At 38.8% G+C, this 19437-nt stretch overlaps 1 protein-coding gene across 1 annotated transcript in view; it reads right to left on the bottom strand.

Annotated features, from left to right (window-relative positions):
• Positions 1–18609, bottom strand: part of LOC129739835 (chitin deacetylase 1) — a 25709-nt gene extending 7100 nt beyond the window's left edge. Inside the window, exons 1-5 of the mRNA XM_055731363.1 lie at positions 18260–18609; positions 10537–10628; positions 7387–7498; positions 6966–7093; positions 3979–4121 (exon numbers count right to left, since the gene is read on the bottom strand). Coding sequence (XP_055587338.1) covers positions 3979–4121; positions 6966–7093; positions 7387–7498; positions 10537–10628; positions 18260–18308 — 524 coding nt within the window. The 5' untranslated portion in view covers positions 18309–18609. The remainder of the gene's footprint in view (positions 1–3978; positions 4122–6965; positions 7094–7386; positions 7499–10536; positions 10629–18259) is intronic.
• Positions 18610–19437: the final 828 nt, after the last annotated feature.

Raw genomic sequence — 19437 nt, 5'->3', positions numbered from 1 at the left:
CATTTTTGTCATTTTTGTCATTTTTGTCATTTTTGTCATTTTTGTCATTTTTGTCATTTTTGTCATTTTTGTCATTTTTGTCATTTTTGTCATTTTTGTCATTTTTGTCATTTTTGTCATTTTTGTCATTTTTGTCATTTGTGTCATTTGTGTCATTTTTGTCATTTTTGTCATTTTTGTCATTTTTGTCATTTTTGTCATTTTTGTCATTTTTGTCATTTTTGTCATTTTTGTCATTTTTGTCATTTTTGTCATTTTTGTCATTTTTGTCATTTTTGTCATTTTTGTCATTTTTGTCATTTTTGTCATTTTTGTCATTTTTGTCATTTTTGTCATTTTTGTCATTTTTGTCATTTTTGTCATTTTTGTCATTTTTGTCATTTTTGTCATTTTTGTCATTTTTGTCATTTTTGTCATTTTTGTCATTTTTGTCATTTTTGTCATTTTTGTCATTTTTGTCATTTTTGTCATTTTTGTCATTTTTGTCATTTTTGTCATTTTTGTCATTTTTGTCATTTTTGTCATTTTTGTCATTTTTGTCATTTTTGTCATTTTTGTCATTTTTGTCATTTTTGTCATTTTTGTCATTTTTGTCATTTTTGTCATTTTTGTCATTTTTGTCATTTTTGTCATTTTTGTCATTTTTGTCATTTTTGTCATTTTTGTCATTTTTGTCATTTTTGTCATTTTTGTCATTTTTGTCATTTTTGTCATTTTTGTCATTTTTGTCATTTTTGTCATTTTTGTCATTTTTGTCATTTTTGTCATTTTTGTCATTTTTGTCATTTTTGTCTGTTTCGTCATTTTTGTCATTTTTGTCATTTTCTGTTCACTTTTTGTGTGTATAAATGTTCGAATAACATTCGAATTTTCCTAGTTGTTCTGTTAAGATTTTTAGCTAAAGCTATTTTGATTTTTTAATTCTAGCAAACAATAAATAATCAAACAGATGACCAATTTAGAATCCGGCTTAGCATGAATTTTATACATGCTCATCCGGAAAGGGTCTTTCTCAAAGCTAAGGCATCAAATTACAATGAGTGGGAAAAAGGAGTTTCCACAAGTCCACTGGGCAATGTGAGACCACTACGACCATACGAGATTCACGCAAACCGCATCGACCCTTATTTTTCACCCAAGTAGAGTGACCCTCATCGAGCGGGTGGTGCGTGGTGGGAAAATTGTTTCCCAACGTTAACCACACCGACATCAAGAAACCAGAAGCGGGTCGGAATTGTGTGCTGTGGGGTCCTCGAACCTATACAGAATTCAACAGAGCAATGTATAACCGGATGATGAGGTGAAAGGGATTCCGAACCAGTCAGTCAGTCTGTGAGCCACCAGGCAGAGCTATAGAAGATATCATTCCGGGACCAGACGAGACGTTCCACCTCATGGTCCTTTAGGTGGTCGTAAAAGTGAGAAATGATGTAATAAATCCTCAAATCAACTCATTTGATAGTTTTTCACACATATCACACAGCAAGCAACGAGCGGGTGAATGTCTCGACTGGCCAGCTTGGATTGAAGATCGAGTCGACCTTTTGGCCGTTTTGAGTTTTCATCGCTGGTGTCGCCGTCGTTTTCCTCGTTTCAGAATTAGGATGCATCAAAGCAACATACGGAGTACAGGAGGAAGGGCGGAAAAACCACCGGCCTGCTGCGAGTCTAAACACGACGACGAGGCAACGGAAGGGTTTTGTCGCAAGATTGATGATAATACCACGGCAGAAAGGATTCTTTTCGTAATAGATTTAGAGGTGTCGATGTTGGATTTTTGATGAACACCATGGCAGCACAGAGTCGTAAAGTTCCCATACCCACTCGTTCCGACTGTTCCGAGTCCGGGGCTGATGAGTTTAGAATCTCTAGCTCTTAAATATGCATGGAATTTTTCGTTTCCTGACGTGTTCTTCAACAACAATGTGCTAAGCCGGTTACTTTGATGCTGTTTTTGGTATGAATGAAAGGGTTAACTGGTCTTTAATTTATCTTGGGTAGAAAATTTAAAAAGGTTCCACACATTTGGCGGTGAATTAAGCCTACATAATAAATAAAGAAAATTATATGTCCATAACCGGAAGCGTTCCATTATGCCAGCGAATGCATCACAGTTTCCGGGAGCGCCACCCGTTGGTGCGATGATTGATGTGAGCCAGCGAAAAAAAACCATAATCAATTTTTCACTTTTATGATTACATTTTTATTGCATTAAATGAATGCTATAAAACCTGCTCCACCCTACGAGACGATGAGTGGTTTAACATAAACGGCACAAAGATTCCCTCGATGCGAAGGTGTTACTGATGGGAAAATGTACCTCGTAGGTTATAGGATTTTTTTGCTCTATCCCAACCGAATCGAATGAAATCCTTTGGTTTAGGAGGGGTGCAAGCGTGCCAGGGTAGGGAGTATCGGAATTCATTTATGATTCTACTTCTATCGAAGGGGAGGCGAAGGACGTTTCGCTTCTGGCTATGAGAATTTAAATGTCCAATACACAGTTGCTCTGGTACTGAAACCGAAATCACCTAATCTTCTTTCTATCGCCGTTATAAAAAAATATAAATAACATCTCAATACACGTCTTAGGTACATAGGTAGGATATGCACATCTTCGTTGTACCAATTCGGGTGATCTAGATTATGAGATATAAAAAATATCACGAAATGGCGATTCTAGATATATATTTTAATCCATATCTTGCCTTGGGCCGCACAGAGCCTTCATTCTGTCGTTTTCTGCAATTTGGTCTGGTGGAGCCTCAAGTCGTTGGAGCGCCAAAAAAGTGTTTCGCTAATATGGATGTGATTTGTAAAATTCTTATTTTGCAGTAGATAAGGCTCAACCTTTGAAACAAAAGTATTAAAGAGTGTTGTTTTACCCATGTGTACACTAGATCACTGAAAAAGATTAATTTTTGCTCCCATATGTTTTTTCGATTTCTTTTGGGCCACCAAGCATCAGTGTAAAATATGAGATGATTTGGTTGATTCCTGAATTAAAGGAACGCGATTCAATATTGTATGGAAATTTGTATGAAAGAAGAAATGTTTGCGTATTTTTTTTACATCATTTTTCTTAGTACATTATCCAAAATATTCAAATAAGCTTGAAATGAAGTTTGTCTTAAATTATTAAAATCGATCGAAAATTTCGATTTCTATAAGATTTAGACGATTCTTAAAACAAATGGCACTCGTATCTGAAAACTTTCTTGTTTTGCCTAATCACTGGCGCTAGGTAAAAATAACGTCGAATAATGTGATGTCCTTGTTATCGAACTTGGTGGCATCAGAATTTAAGGTTAAACATTAAAATACTTGCAGTCAAAAAGCAGTCACAACACTTTCGAAGGACGCTGTAATATTTTTTATATCTCCAGCTTCATCGTGATGCAAGTTTGGCGTTGTTCGGCGTAGGTAATGGAAGAAGAAAAAAAAATGATGTCGCGGAAAAAAAACGCCCGAACACCGGCACTGATCTTGGCATCCTGATTCTGGGGATGACTAGCGCTGTGGGCTGTGCACTACCGATAGGGTAGTGAGCGTGTATAAATTTGCTATCTTTCCGCTTCCTCTCAACCGACGACGGTAGCAAATCTTTGGCCGTGTTCCGTGGATCTTCGGGTTTGCCCAACCCAACCCAACCATCGAGCTGTCAAACGGAGGGCGTATGGCGTAGATTCGTTATCGTTTTCCCCGTATCTCGTTTGGTCTGGATGGCCGGGATTTCTTCCCATCGTCGGTCGGTTGCATCCGAAGATGGGGTTTCCATAATTGTTATTACTTGAAATTTATTGATACTGATTGAAAAAAAAGTCACCCGTGGAACAACTTAATCCGAGATTATGATTTCATCTTTTTTTTTCTCTTCTTATTTCCTTCTTCCCATTCATTTTCCCTGAGCGCTTCGCGCCATGATGGAAGTTCAAACACGGTTAAAATTTTACGATGACATCCTGACTGGAGACTCACCTGTACTCGTGGGAAATGAAGAACGTGCCCTTGATGTCGCAGCCATTGGGGTTCTTTCGTTTGCCATTGAACACTTTCTTGTAGTGCTCGTAGTTGTTCAGATTTACCGCTCCGTCGAACGTCAGGAGGATTATTTGTGGGATCTGAGGGATGGAGAAATATTGAAAACATTTGAATTATTGATTTGTCATTTGAGTTCAATTTACGGAACCGATTGACAGGTTGATCTGAGGTCCCGAATATTAAAAAGGGCTGAATTCATTAATCAACCTCGAAAGCTTACTTCGCATGACAATGAGGACTACTGTGTGAGCTCTTAAAGAGTAGGATGAATTCTCATCCTTTCAGATTTTTTACCCGTCAAAGCTCTACTCAGAAGTATCAATAAAAGCAAGTTCACTGATGTTGGGAAAAAGTGGTAGAAATTTTTATCACTTTTAACACATTTTGAAAATTTTGCCATGCAAAAACATTTTCAAGATCTGTGGCCTTCAAGAGTTTTTACAACACGTGTTGTATTCGCGCATGCTGTGATGCAAAAATAGCAATATTTCTATCACACACGGCTGGAATAGAAACAGTGCTGCAAAAAAAAATACAACGCCCAAAGATCTTGAAAAAAATTTTGCATGGTAAAATTTTCAAAATGTCAAAATTTCTACCACTTTTTCCCAGCACCAGTGAACTTGCTCTCAGCCGTATGTGATAGAAATCGAGCTATTTTTGCATCACAGCCAAGGTTGCCGAAAAAAAATTCTGTGTTTTTGACAAAAAAAATTCTCGAATTCTGTGATTTGAACCTAAAATTCTGTAACGGATTTCTGTGACGCTTTTTCTATGAAGTTCATAGGGAAATTATGTCAAACATCAACAAATTGGAAATTTCTTACAGTGTTAATTGAAAAAAAAATCAATTTACATTACCTTGTTTTCATATTTTCATGAATTGTAGTCAGAAATAATAAGTCAAAACTGTAAAAAAAAAATATAATTTTGGAAATCTTTACGAAATTTAGAAAATCTGTGAATTCTGTGATCTGTGACACAGATTCTGTGACTAAATTTTGCTCAAAATTCTGTGATAATACAGATTTTTCTGTGATTTCGGCAACCTTGATCACAGCATGCGAAAATAGAACACGTGTTGTAAAAAAAATTAAAGACCGAACTGAATTGAGGATCTTGAAAATATTTTTGCATAAGTTTTCAATATGTGTCGCAAGTGTCAAAATTTCTACCACTTTTCCCAACACTACTTGCTCTTAGACTCTTCTGACTAAAACCACTGTAATTTTCACTCAAATATTATTTTTAAGCAATGAAGAGAACACATTGAAATAGTATCAAACAAAAAAAAAATGTAAAGGATAAATATGTACAAAATCAACAAGCCGAGGAAAAGTTTGAATTACGGTGCAGGGTAGAAAATATGTTGCTTGTACCGTTAGGAATTAGTAAAGCTAAAAAGGAAAAGAGATAGCAATAAGCAGATTTAAGACATTTGTTAACGCGAACGCAGGTGTTTCTATTACGTTTGAGAATATTTAGTGATCACTACATTGGCGCAGTGGGTGGCGGGATATCTACGAAATGACGTGTTGGCATGTTAAACATAGATTAAGTAAATATAATGAACTGTTTGATTGCCGAGCTTTTGAATTTTATAAATGTGTCCTAGGCAACGGGTCTTGTTTGTGTTTGATAAAAGTGATTGGAGTTTGGGAATAGGAATAGGACCATAGCCGGATTGCAATTCACAGGAACATGAGTAATGAATTGAAAGCAGGTAATTTTTTTTACTCATATGATTGTTGCTGACATGGAAACAGGTAGCGTTGATGTTTATTTATCTTTTTTTTATTGCTTAAATGTGTGATTTTTTTTTCGTTCAGTTGAAATCGTGTCAGGAAAAAAAGGAAACTCGCATAAATGCATGACATTCCGCATCTGAAAAATTACAGGATCCGGCAATTGAACTGCTGAATGAATTTAAGAATGATTATTGTCCTGGGCTTTCAAGGAGCATCCATAAAGATCATACAAAAAAGGTGCAAAATAAAAGATTTCATCAACTCAGGGGTCAAAACCAAAATCAGAGGGAAGAAATTTTCTGCGCCCGAAAAAAATTTATCAGACCGCTGCAAGTTTTTCAGATAAAATTTGAAATTGATATTTTTTTACCTTCCTTAAATTTTTATCAGAGTCAAAACATAATTTTTGCTCCTTCGTTTTTGCCGTGGAGGTAATGGTAAAAGGCCCTATGCACCGGAGGATCCGCGCAGGAACATTGAGTAAGTAAGTAAGTTTTAAAATATTTGTTTTTCTCAACGAAGTTTGGTGAATGACCGTGTAATTTTTTTTCCATACAAATTTGCATTCAAAATTAAAACTCGATGCGCCCAGTCAACCAAATCATCTAATATTTTAAATTTTTGAGCTTTGTTATCGAAAAGTTATCAATTTTTCAGTGGCTGATCAGACTAAACTTTGAGCATTTAGTATTGAGTGTTTTGTATTGTGTATCATTAAAGTAATTAACAATTGTTAATTGAGAGTTGGATATTCTAAAAGGAACTGGAAACTGAGAATTTAAACCTTAACGTTTGAAACTTAAAAAATTAGAAAAAGATTATGAAGGATAGGGAATATGGTAGAGAAAATTGAGGATTTCGGAAATTGAAAATTAAGAATTAGAAATGAAATGTATGAAAAACCTGGATTTCAAAATTTCGCATTTTCAACAATTTTTGATTCCAAAATTGATTATTCACGACTCAAAGTTAACGTTTTAAAACTTGAAACTTGATTAGGTTGATCGGGGTTTTCTGAGGTTTTTGCTGTCTGATGAAAATCCAGAAAAACAAGATTTTTCCGTCTGCTACAGAATACTTGGAAGTGGGAAAAATGTTCTCTCCCAAGTATATTGTGTGTTTGTATACATCTATGCATAAAAAGCCCTCTACTCCGATAGATAATTCCGTACTTACATCGTCTGCGTTCAATCCTTTCGGGATTAGGGTTCCGTCCTTGTTGCAGAAGCAATACGGAAGCTCGCACTCGGCTGGATTGCACTTTTTGGCCAAATCTCCCGGCGCTTCGGTCGTTGCAGTTGGTTCTAGTTGGGAGAAGGGTCGGAAAAGAAAATATGGGAACAGTCAGGGCAGGGTAAAGGGGGACCTTTGCAAAAAGTAGAAAATCCGGGTTTTCCGCACGTAGTATTATGACATGTTCTAGAAAGAGGGTTTGGCTGCATCCACGAATGACGTATTACTTGCATCTTGTAACTTTGAAACAGTTATATAATTACTAGTAAAGCTAGACCATATTTCAAACAGAAAAAAAATTCCTCATTTAAGGATGCAACCATGATTCCTCCATTTTCAAGGGTTTTTAAATTCCTATACTTACGGTTGGCTAGGGGTCCACATGTGGCTTCTGCTTTGAACGTGCAGAATTTCTGTATATCGTCAAAATAGAGCCCCGAGGGACATCGGTTTATGTACGGGAATCCGTCTACGCACTACGGAACAGACGGAGCCAGAGCAGAATTGTGTTGCCGATGTTTTTTTTTGTCGGGACCATTCATTTAGTCGTACGATGTAGATTTCACCGGAAAAGAAAGAAACCATGTGTTACCAGGCGAGATAAAAGGGGAATATTTGGGTTTTGCTAATTTTATACAGGAATGGCGAGGGCAAGTGGAGGGTCCAAGCAGGCGAAAAGTGAAATTAAATTTGCTGAAATAAATTCAAATTTTCACAGCAAGTCAAGGCTGACGTGGCTTATCGCTCATTCCCCCGAGCTGACTTGCTGTGATTTGAAAGTCTGACAGAATGTAAGTGGCTGTAGAGTGCAGCCACGTGATCGCATCGTAGTAGTCTGGCCAGGAGGATGCATTGTAGTGTGGGACTTCCTCTAATTCTAAATAAGACGTCTCTTCCAGAACGGAGTTTCATCATAGCGGTGGATGAAACAGGAAATTGCTTCACTACCTATATGGTGTATGGAACTGAGCTGCAACATGAGCTGTGGCCAAAAGTGCAGGGTGAGCCATTTTTTGTAATTTTCCATGGAAGCAAATAAGACTTCAATATTTTCGTGTATAATTGAATAATTAGAAATTTTATCATTGTTAAAAAGATGTATTTGTAAATCTTTTATTCGTTGTTATAAGTAAATTCATATGGAAGCTCCACTTTGCCCACTTCGTGGTAAAAGGATTCATTTTCCACCATCCGCATTGCCATGTGGTGTTGTTATTTTTTTACTCCGTTACCATATCATGGTTGCCGTCATCAGCATCATCTTAGTAGGCCGGCCCGTAGCTGATGGAAGCAATTTAAAAAGATAGATATTTCGTCCTGTAGCTCGTATCTACCGGGCGGGTGCAGCTCACTACGATCCATATTGTGTACTGCTGCTGCTGCAACACAAGAGTGCCGCCATGGCTTGCCTTGGCTAGTCGAAGACCGTCTTTTTTTCAAAAGTTTTTATTTCGTTTTTCATCTCGTTCAGCAGGATAAAAAGCGCAAAGGGAACAACCATCATTGTAAGCTGCATATTCTCGGCATATTCTTAATGGACTTCGTTTGTTTTGCTTTTGATGGAGCTGTTTCCTTTTCTTGCTTACTTGCAGCGCAGGAGAATGAAAATAATGGTCATTTCAAGTCTGAATCTGCCTTCCAACGGTTATTATTCTCGATAAAATCGCATTAATACTTTTTGCGGAGTATCATTACCGTTGGCTCCGGTGTAATCCGGTTCGAAAAAAACAACAAACCAACATAAATAGAAATTCGTTCTAGCATGACAATTTAACGAGAAGCAGGTTCTATGTCGCCTTGACAACAATTTCACCACCAGGTAACTTCAATTTTACGAAAGTGTAAATGACGGTCATGGCTTGCTGTTGTGGCGAAATTTAAAAACTTGCAAAAAAAGTATCCCTTTCCAATTTCCGCTATCAGTGGGCTACAATCTTTTCGTTTTCCAGGGACAATCGACAGACAGTCGTAAAGGAAAATCGAAACAGTCATTACCGAGCGGGCTGATTCTTTTCGGTTCCGTTTTCAACTCGAAATTTTATGATACGACAAAGTTGGAACGGAGCTACATAAGAAGAAAAAATACGTTAAATACTTGAGGTTTACCCACCAGATTACTACACCGGTTCAGAGCACATTTCTAAATGGTAATGTCTTCATTAGCGGTTACGATGTCGAAATGAACATTCGATTCACCACAGGCCACCCGCTTTGTAGGTGGTAAATACATGACACTTTGGAAGCATCACCACAACACAATGGAGTGAAAATTCTTTTCTGCAGAAAGTTTTCCCCGGCTTTCTTTTCGCCAGCAGATACAATTGCGTCCCACAGTGGTTCAAAAGCGGACACCGAGAGCAATTTGCCCATGGTTTTCATGGGATAGTTCATGTGTTTGTCACATTTTTTATGTACAATATTACAGTTGTATGTACCTATGTACCTCACTTCCGAAAAACTGAAAACCAATAGGTTAAAAATAATTTTAAAATCTATAAAAAACAGGTAATTTTTGAAGAAAAACAAGAAAGCTTATAAAAACTTACATGAAGTTTCAAGCAGAACAAAAAGAGCGCTTAGTTTCAGTGGACAGTTGTTGCATCTCCAGATCATCTCCAGCAACGGATATTTATATCGATGACTGTTTGTTTTTATCGTTCTCTCTGCTCGTGGAAACCGATGCTGGTATCGGTGGTGGAAAAGTTTCAGGTGCTTCATCAGTGCGATTGGAATTTTGTGCTCCCCCCGGAAGCTGTGTAGCTACACAGACAAAGACGAAGTATTTTTCTCTCTATTGTTTTGCGGAATGATTTGGGCATGATTATGCACATTATCGCGCTTCGAATGCGGGTTCGTGAGAGAAAACTGTCGACGAAGCTTTATTTTTATCGAAATGATAATAGGGTCTTTTTTGTTGCCGTCTAAATTTCCTGATTCTTTCTGGATACTTGAAAATGTTTACAGTGGCAGATGGCAGACTATTGAGCGAAATGATGATATACAGCGTTCTACAATTTGCGCTTTTAAAGCCATACTTCATGCGATATTTTCCTTTAAAAAAACTCAGTCGTATGACCTATAGGCTTAGGGACCTATTCGGCCTAACTTTTCAAGACACAGTAAATCAATTTTCTTAAACAAGCTTTCAAAACTAATTTAAAAGTTCATTGGCTGCATTCTAAAAGAAGCAACCTTATTGAATTCCTACCATCCTCAAGGGTTGCTAGCTAAGCCAGAAGACTAAGTTACCAACACTGCCTGCCATTGCTTTTACTTTCCGTTCATACCGGTCCGAGCGGCAGCTCAAGGTCATGGTAATTGCTATCCTATCCTATCACGACGACGCCTCAGCAATAGCGGCGAAGTCAGTCATTCATATTTCATCAGTCTTTTTTCTATTCATTCTACCTTATAAATAGATGCACCATCAAGAGGCGAAGCGTGACGACGACGAGTACCTACCTAGTGGATGGTGGTGCGAAATGATGATAGAAGATTAAAGTCCGTTACTCACCTGATAAAACCGGCGACAGGTGGCCGGATCCGCAAAGTTTCCATTTCCGAATCCTTCCGGACATTTGAATTCCTCCTTCTCTTTGGTTTGAGCTGGAAGCAAGGATTCAGAATTAAAAACCACATTTCAACCGGGAGTCTAGCAAACTAGATGAAAATATACATATAGAGAGAGACACACACCATAGGTACATATGGACGTTGTTCTGTATGACAAACACATTGCACGATATTCAACAATTTCTAGTGGGTCCTACCCAGGTCTATGTTATATGTAAACCAAAGGGATTCAATTATCGCTAAGAGAGCTTTCCATTTTTCCATCACATGTTAGGTAGGGTTGACTGCGAAGGCGATATGGATCTCATATAGCAAGCCATGCCGCCGGTTTCGGCATCGAGCGAGCGAGTTGTGTTCTTGGTCATTTCGATTCACACGGTGGAGTAGCGTCGTGTGCAATATTTACCGGTGTGGCCGGTGAATGAAAGGAGTTGCAGTAATGCCACGTACCTGTACCTATACATTCATACGTGGTGTGGCGCTAGTTGCCGGTTGGGAAAAATGGTTGTGTTGATTCCGGATTCACACGAGTCCGATGTGAGCGGCCGTTTCAATGGCCAATATTGAAATCACAAACAACGATGGATGCATTTTTCAATCCATGATGCAAGTATGTCGTGAGGAATGGGATCGAAAGCTTTGGAAGGGATCCAATTGGTTATTTTCCGACTGAGTAAGCTCTGCCAAACTGTATTGATTGCTCAAGTCTAGGAGGCTTTAATGACTTTCGATTTCGTTTAGCCTACTGCGAGAGAGTGAACCAGAGGATATGTGTCAAGATTAAAGATGAAGCATCATACGAAAATTTGCCAAAAAAGCCACGATGATGGGAATAAATTATGGTAATCCATGCGTCTGCGGAGATGCTGAGGCCGAACAAAAATTTACATAACCAGCCAGACCCCGGGGTCTGGCAGCGAGTGACAAGACAACACAGCCAAAGGCAACTCGAGATCACGCTTTTGGTGGCGCTCTTGTTTATGACTCTTTTGATGGTGGCGGCAGGGCGGACGGAATGGCGTTATGGTTTGCTCGAAGCCTTGCCGCCACCCCAACCAAGCTTTGGCCAAGTTGCCTGATTGCAACGTTTGGGCTGGGCTGGACTGGGCTAAGCTGACCAGTGTCAGTAGGCCGGGTAAATGAACGGCCTTCATCGTTATGCAATCCATCACAGTAGTCTGGTTTTGAGTGGATCATTTTTATGTTATTGTTTATGGATGGCTCATCCAAACGATTCGTTTTTTATGGCGAAAAGCTTGATGCCAAGTAGTCACGTCTATGCAGCATCCGACTTGAGAAAACTGGTTTACAATTCTCCCTATAATTAATACAAGATGAGATCATTTCATCATTTCAACCGTTTTTTATTGTTTAAAAACAAATGCCCAAAGACAATCAAAAATTCTGGCACAAAAATAGAGTTGCTATGAAAAGTTCATTGGCTGAATGGCCAATGCTACAGATATCATCCATGTGAATGGATGACGGTGACCGGAAGAAATTGAGTCAATAACAGCCTAATTGCATGAATGGGATACAAATGGACGCAATCGAGCGATGATTGTTTATCATTCATTACACGTGTGAGGGTACAATACGTTTTCATAAGATGTGGAATATCAACATAATAGAAAAATCGCTCTATGTAGCACTATTTATGGATAGATGTCGCTATTATTTGATACAAGCCTGAATCAAAGCAATCGAAAGATTCTTTTCACTTCAACCACAGTAAAGGGAATCTTTCGATTGCTTTGATTCAGTAGAATTATTTTTTTTAACAAGTTATAAATGTATAAAGTCTTATTGAATTCCACGATTTCAATGCCAAGTTTAACTGAAAATTTGCGCTCGGAGTGCCGGATCCTTTCCTTTACAAAAAGTGGTTAATTTTATGGTTCTGGGATTCGGGATAGATAGATTATGTTGTTCAAGTGAAGTGATAGAGAAGTGACCTTATCCTGTGGAGCTGTTGTGTAAAGATTCAAACAGCCAAACTAATGTGACACCAAGCTTATACAAATTGCTTAATGCTTATTTTGTCCCCTGTGCTAGAGGGAGTTGGATTGCTTCGATTGACAAATGTTAAAAGATTCAACACTCTAGACGAGGAACTTTGGTGAGATCGTTTCATATTTCATTAATTATATCATTCATCCATCCTATTTGCCATGTAGGATTCCCTTAATTTTACCCCTCCCGTTCCTATTTGAAACAGCTCGTATGAGTTCTCTACACCTAAAGAGTTATTTTAATGTTTCAGATTCTCCCGATCATGATTACATTGACTTGTCGCGGTGTGCATTATGGACCACACTGATATTTAAAATTAACATTTGAAATTAGAATTGAATCCAGATTCTCATTTTGGCATCTTCTGCTGGTTTTGATTATATTAATTGTACCATGTGTACCAGCCAATGCAAGATGTGTGTAGTCACCCTTTGCTATGCTATGCTATGCTATTGAATCTTTTCGTTGTTTCATCACTTCAAAATTCATTCAGTTCTATTACAAAATTTAGGCCTTTTTTGGTTGAAATTGAGCATTTTGTTTAGAATTTCCAAATTTGTTAGAAATTGAATCTCACCATCAAAATTTATATAATGAGAAATAACATTTGTTAGTGGAAACTGGAGAGACGTAATTGACAGAAACCCCTAAAACCCCTTCTCTATTTTTTCCTACTAGCTTAGCTTAGCTTATTTGACTACTCACATCCACTTCGAATCGTTGAACCCAAAATGCTTGAAAATTGTTCATAATGACGAATTAAAAAAAATTGTTTTTTTTTTTTATAAATTTTCAATGAAATCAAAAGAAGACATTTTGAACTCCACGATCGTTGCTGTTATTGATCGAGGCCATAAATTTTGCACGGAGGTCGAAAGAATGGCGCATGGGATTAGCAGCACATTCTCAGTGTACAAGACTGATACTCTCTCTCTTTCAATAACGGCGCCGGCAAGGTCCTAGTAGTCAATAGATAGCTAGTAAAAAGAGAAAAGGATGAAAGAAATGAATTTGTGCTTTGGGACCGGGGTTACCCTACCTTAATTTAATCTACATTCTAGTGAGGTGCAACAATTCACGCTGTGAGGTTTCACAAAAATATGAAAATTATAAACGTAAAATAATTCCTGAATTTCTAGAAACACAAGCAGCACGTCTAGCAAAACGTGTTTGTTTGCTCTCCGAGTAGGTACGGTGGGTGATGATTTGATCAGAGAGACAAGCCGAAAAAGAAAACATGATGCGTGTCGTGACTAGCAAACCAATAGCAAAGCAATAGAATGTTTGCAACCAAGAAACACAATTCATCAGCATATGAAAAACTTTCTGAAGCAGTAAAGCAGTGAATTGTGCAAAATATGAAATCTAATTGAAATAAGTACAGCACAAGTTTGAATCTTCAAAGCTGCCAACACATTTGAGCATCTTTTTGGAAAAAGGATTTCACAGCTTACATGTTTCGAGCTTAAAAAAAGAAGTTATTTTACTGCGATGTCAGTACGTTGTTAAAATGTCGAAATAGAGTTTACCTTTTTCTTGTTTAAGGAGAGGATGTATCAGAGTTAAATTAAAAAAATCTGAAAGAATGTTACCGGAAATAAAACATTCACCTGTTCCGATCGAAATGGGTCGTTATAAAGTTCAGTAGGATCAATTAATCAAAGTTTAACTTCTATGTAGTCCGGAATATCTCAATTATGTTTTAAGAAAGTTATTTGAAGCTCATTGAGACGTAACCGGAAACAAATCTCTACCATTTGTATTTGGCCTGAGCTTTGTAATTCATTCCTCTTATTGCCAGCTTACAGAGGAAAGTACATGTTTTTCTTCGGAGTGCACATTGATCCCGTTCCGGGCGTCGTTGGTCTGTTTGCATTCGCAAGGATTACAAGGCACCCGTTTTAGGAAAGTGCTGTTTTTGTAAGTTTTGGCGCTCGTCAACAGTCACCTGTGTGTTTCACCTTTACTGCTGCTGCTGCTGAGTAGCAAATCATCAAAGCACGCCGTGCCGGTTCCAGTTGCTTGTTGTAGATATACATAGGTTGGTAGTTGGTAGGTGTACTTCCACGTGTGCTTCTGCTACTAATGCTCCAAGCTCGAGTTTCTTCAGCGTAAAACATAAACACACATACACACGTAAACACACATTTTTATCACATCACCCACAACTTACCTATGGTGTGTGCACTACAGCGTACTGTTTATCTTAGCCTCCTGCTACTGTTGCTACTGTTGCTAATGCTGGCTGTGATGCGGCTCCTCACGCTCTACCAACGCCATCGCCTTCTGGGATGTGTTTTGATGCGTGTGTTTGCACGGCTGTGTTTGTGCATGGTTTTATGACATAACATTGTATGTTTTCTGTGCTGTAAATACGAGGAGCATTTTTCCACTTCTCGCACAGCATAGGAACACACTGCGCTACGCTAGGGGAGCTTGGTTGGTGGTTTTTTTCATTCTTCCTTGCTACTGCTCAACCGCCACCAAGGACACCGGGATGTGATTCCCGTACCTAAGGGTGGCCCAGGCGGGACGAATCCAAACATCGCTTTCGGTTTGCTGCTGATGTTGCTATGATTTTCCATAGCCTGCCTTGCCCTGCCATCATGGGGGCGTTTTTATCATCATTTCTTATTCTTTGGTTTACTTTTCCCTCAGTTCCTTTGGCTTCTTTTCGGTTGCAGGTTTTCACATCAATGGCGGTGCCTTTTGTAACCTTTTGAATTATTAATAGATTTCATCATAGGACATATATCGTGTGCTCTACTGCGCCCTGTCCTGCCCTGTCCTCGTCATCGTTATCCATGCCAGGACGTTATCAGATACTTGACGATCTCGGAGGGTCCCGAAGGTTAGAAATTGTTATACTTTGCGAGTTCTCTCCCATCCTCCCAGGGCGAATCTATCGTCAAATGTTGTCCCTGTTGTTGTACAGCGGTAGTTGGTCCGCGCAGGATGGCATCTTGGGGTGCGATTTAGCACCGAAAACTGAAAATTGAATTTTTTTCCCTCTCGAAACACAGATCAACGCGGAGATGACCGGGGAGCGACGGAAACGATGACATTTTGATTGTGATGTTCTTAGAAACGGAGGACGTCGATGGACCAGATGTCACCTGGCCTGGCGGAGGACACTTTCGTGTTAGGTGTGTGGGCGCGCCATTCTCTATTTTATTGCTATCCTCTGTCAATGGTGGGACCAACCTCACGGAAATAGACCGATCAATTCGGAAAGCCGAACCAGGACCAGGAGGTTTATAGCGGTCTCTCGAAATGGTTTTTATTCTTCTGTTTGGGGTTTTATGTGGCTTCCTGTTGCTTTCGGGCGTTTGATAGTAGGTAGGTACTTCTTCTACATCAGCAGCAGGTGACTGATGACTGCTAAATCGGCGTAAATGGCATATTATTCCGCATCGAATTGAGCACCGTTCTTGGATTGGAAAACAGATTTTATGGGGATTCATAATATAATGGATACTTTTTCATACATGCGGTTATATTTTGCAAGCTAAAATTTGATTTGAATACCAGGTTGGTGTAAACCACTTGGAGCACTATAATTTGAGAAAAAAACACACACATCAATTGTGTTTTTCATATTTAAGATATGTTTTTATAAATACATTACCTCGAATTTTTAATAAGCAGATCAGATACATTCGGGTATTAATGTTGTTCCTTTTTCAAAGCAAATTTAATGAATACAAAACGATTCTGATTATTTGACATTGAAGATTTTATTTTATATTGCAGCACATAAAATTGTTCGTGTCTTATCAAAAATTTTGTTGATTTTGTATGGGAAACTTAAGTTTTAGAAATAGGGAACATTATTCATATTCATAGCAATAAATCATCAAGTCATGTAAAAACATACGATGATAATTGAATAATTTCACTTGATATTTCAATGATCTTAATATGGCAGCCCCCGTTTAAAAATAAAGAGGTGTTCTACATAACAAATGCGATATAGCTCAGTTGGCTAGTCAATTCCTTACTGGGCCGATGTCCGTGAATTCGAGCCCAAGAATAAACATCGATCACAGTTTTACCGGACAAGTTTTTCAATGACTGTTCGCTAACTGCATCGTTGATATAAGTCGCGAATGACATAAAGATGTTAAAACGACTATAATCGAAACAAAAAAAAAATAAACTACTCAATTTGAATTGAGTGGGGCAGTGGAGCCCCCTTTATTAAAGTGGGAGGTCTTTCAAACTACTACTGAAACCTCCCTTAGCTCAAAAATCCTCGAGTGTCAAATTTCACGTCATCCACTCGTTTATGATTGATGGTGTAACAATAAATACGCCTCAATTTTAATGTATAGTATTTTTAAAGACCACGAAACGATATTCCTATGCGGAAAAAGTTACATAAAAATAAATGCAACGAATTAAACAAAAAGTTTTACTCCCCGAATTTCGCTCTCTCAATTCGTTAAAAACCTGTTTTGAAATTTTTAACACAACAAAAATTTAATATTCTGATCGACGCTGGATGCATATATTTTTGCACAGTAGGCTCTGGTGTAAGAAGCAGAAAAGGAGGTCCTGGTGGAGAACTTTTACTTTTCCCGAAAATGTTGACAAAATAAAATTTTACTTGAAATAACTTTAGCATAACTAATATTCTATTGACTCTTTTGAAATCGATCGCCGTTATAAATTGAGCTAAAAGAGATGCAACACCATTTTAAGCGCTCCTTGAAAATTGCCCGAAAATTTCAGCATCTTCTCAATTCTAAGGGTACCTACAGCGAAAAGGTGTGTTGTATAACGCTCTAAATATCTTCTTGTGACACAATAACCTGTCCCATTGAATTCACTCACGTTGGATTCGGAAATTTTTTTTCTTCCCAAAATCGGCCATCGATATGGCCATCGAGGCACATAATATATGGGGGTGATGATATGAATCCCAGCCAGGGCGAATGTGAACATTGAACAAAAAAAAAAAATAGTAAAACATCAAACAGACAAAATGGGAAGAAAAGCAGTGCAACAAGGCATGCTGCTCGAGCTAGTGTTGCCACTGGCCGCCGATTATGCAATGTCAATTTTGGATATGTAGAGAAAGAGCAACGTAATATGGTTGGTCAGTTTGTTGCCATTGCATATGGGGTAACGAAATGGTCGCCCGGAGGTTGTTCGTCGTCCGTCTATTCACACACACGCGCCGCTGGCTGCCGCTTTGTCATAAACGGCGGTTTTGCTTCATGCAAAAAGTCTTCCGGGCACACTAGTTAGCTAGAAGTACACCAGCACATTTTGCTGGAGGTTCAAAAGAAAGTTAAAAAACTGTAACTTTCTTTGAAAAAGCTAGCCAAACAACGGAGTCCAACAGTTGGCTAACAGCGGCGACAAAAAACGGTTATAAAACTCTTTCGAGATTACTGGTTTTTCCTTCTTACGCCAGTCTCATTTACACTCTTACGAGGTTGTTTTGCCTGCGCACAGGCTCCGTAATCCATCCGCAAAGAGTAGGCTGGTGGTTTTTTTTTCTCGCCATGGTAATAGCAATGAATTCACAATATGGCTTGCTTAGTGTTTGCCATACACTTTTCCACTGGTATGCTTGTATCTCTCTCTATTTTTCTTATAAATAAGTTTTACGAATCACAATTGGAATTATAATATTATATTACCAGTCACTAATGCGACCACACTTAAAAGCACGAGCACTGGTAACCTCATGGTTCTCTTCGGAAGCGCTCGTTTTTGTATCGCCACTTTCCTAAATTATAACTATCCAATCGATAGGAAGGAGAACTAAGCTCCTGCTTCTGGTGATTGATGAGAACGATCCTGGGGTAAGAACACGATCGATTCACTATCGTAAACTAAGAACCATACAGCACTACAGGCTGAGGACACCACTGACTGGTGGTGGTTGGACCACTCAATATCGAGTTTTGCTCAAACAGGAACTCCACTGCACTAACCGCGACTGCCAACGCGTACAAACCGAAACCGACTGATTGCTGATCGCGAATCATAGGGGCCTTAAACCCAACCAAACCATACGACAACGCCTCAGTCATTGAAAGGAACGACCACTCAAGTTGCTTGCCGACAGCATGGCATGGATTGGTGCAACGCGCCTTTTGGATGGATCGTGTGATCGAAGTAGGCTCCGATGGTGGCGGCCTCGGAACTAGATCCACCAGTCAGTACAGAGCATCATGCTGCTTTGCTCTGTTTCTGCTGTTGTTGTTGTTTCTGGTGGTGATGTTTTTGTTGCCATAGAGTGTTGTTGATCGCAGATCAGAGCAGAAGCACAAAGCAGGGCAAACTTGATTGTGGTCACTAAAGACTTGCTAGTAGACGAAGTGGTAAATGTAGGGGAATCGTGATAGTAGGCGCCGCCGATGGCGGCAATAGCTAGAGACCGACTTGTATTTTTATTGTGGTCTTTTCCTCGTACACCCAAGAGATCAAAAAGGCACTAACTATGCTTTATGCTGGGAATTAAAGTTTAGTAGTAATTCGTATCAGAAACACGTCAATAGAAAATGGTGATGGTTAAAAAAGCATACTAAATTTAAAAAAAAACATATTTCGGGTGTACCTAAAACGTCTTTCTTGTCTAGACTTGGAAAAAAGAGAGGGCACACAGGTTTGAGTTCGATTGTTTGACTTAGAATGCAGACCGCTCGATCAACTGTCCTACCTAGGCGCTGTTTCTTTTAGAGCGATTCGATTCCACCTGACTACCGAGTCGAGAAAGGAATGTATTCCTAGAATTCACCAATCATTAAGTCGCCATAACTAAATAGTTGTTTGTTTCAAGGTTGATCCAATCATTTCCGATAGCTGGCTTCAA

This window comes from Uranotaenia lowii, chromosome 1 (genome assembly GCF_029784155.1).
Source record: "Uranotaenia lowii strain MFRU-FL chromosome 1, ASM2978415v1, whole genome shotgun sequence".
Lineage (NCBI taxonomy): Eukaryota > Metazoa > Arthropoda > Insecta > Diptera > Culicidae > Uranotaenia > Uranotaenia lowii.
The sequence above is the reverse complement of the archived record's forward strand: the minus strand, read 5'-3'. Positions and strand labels throughout refer to the sequence as shown.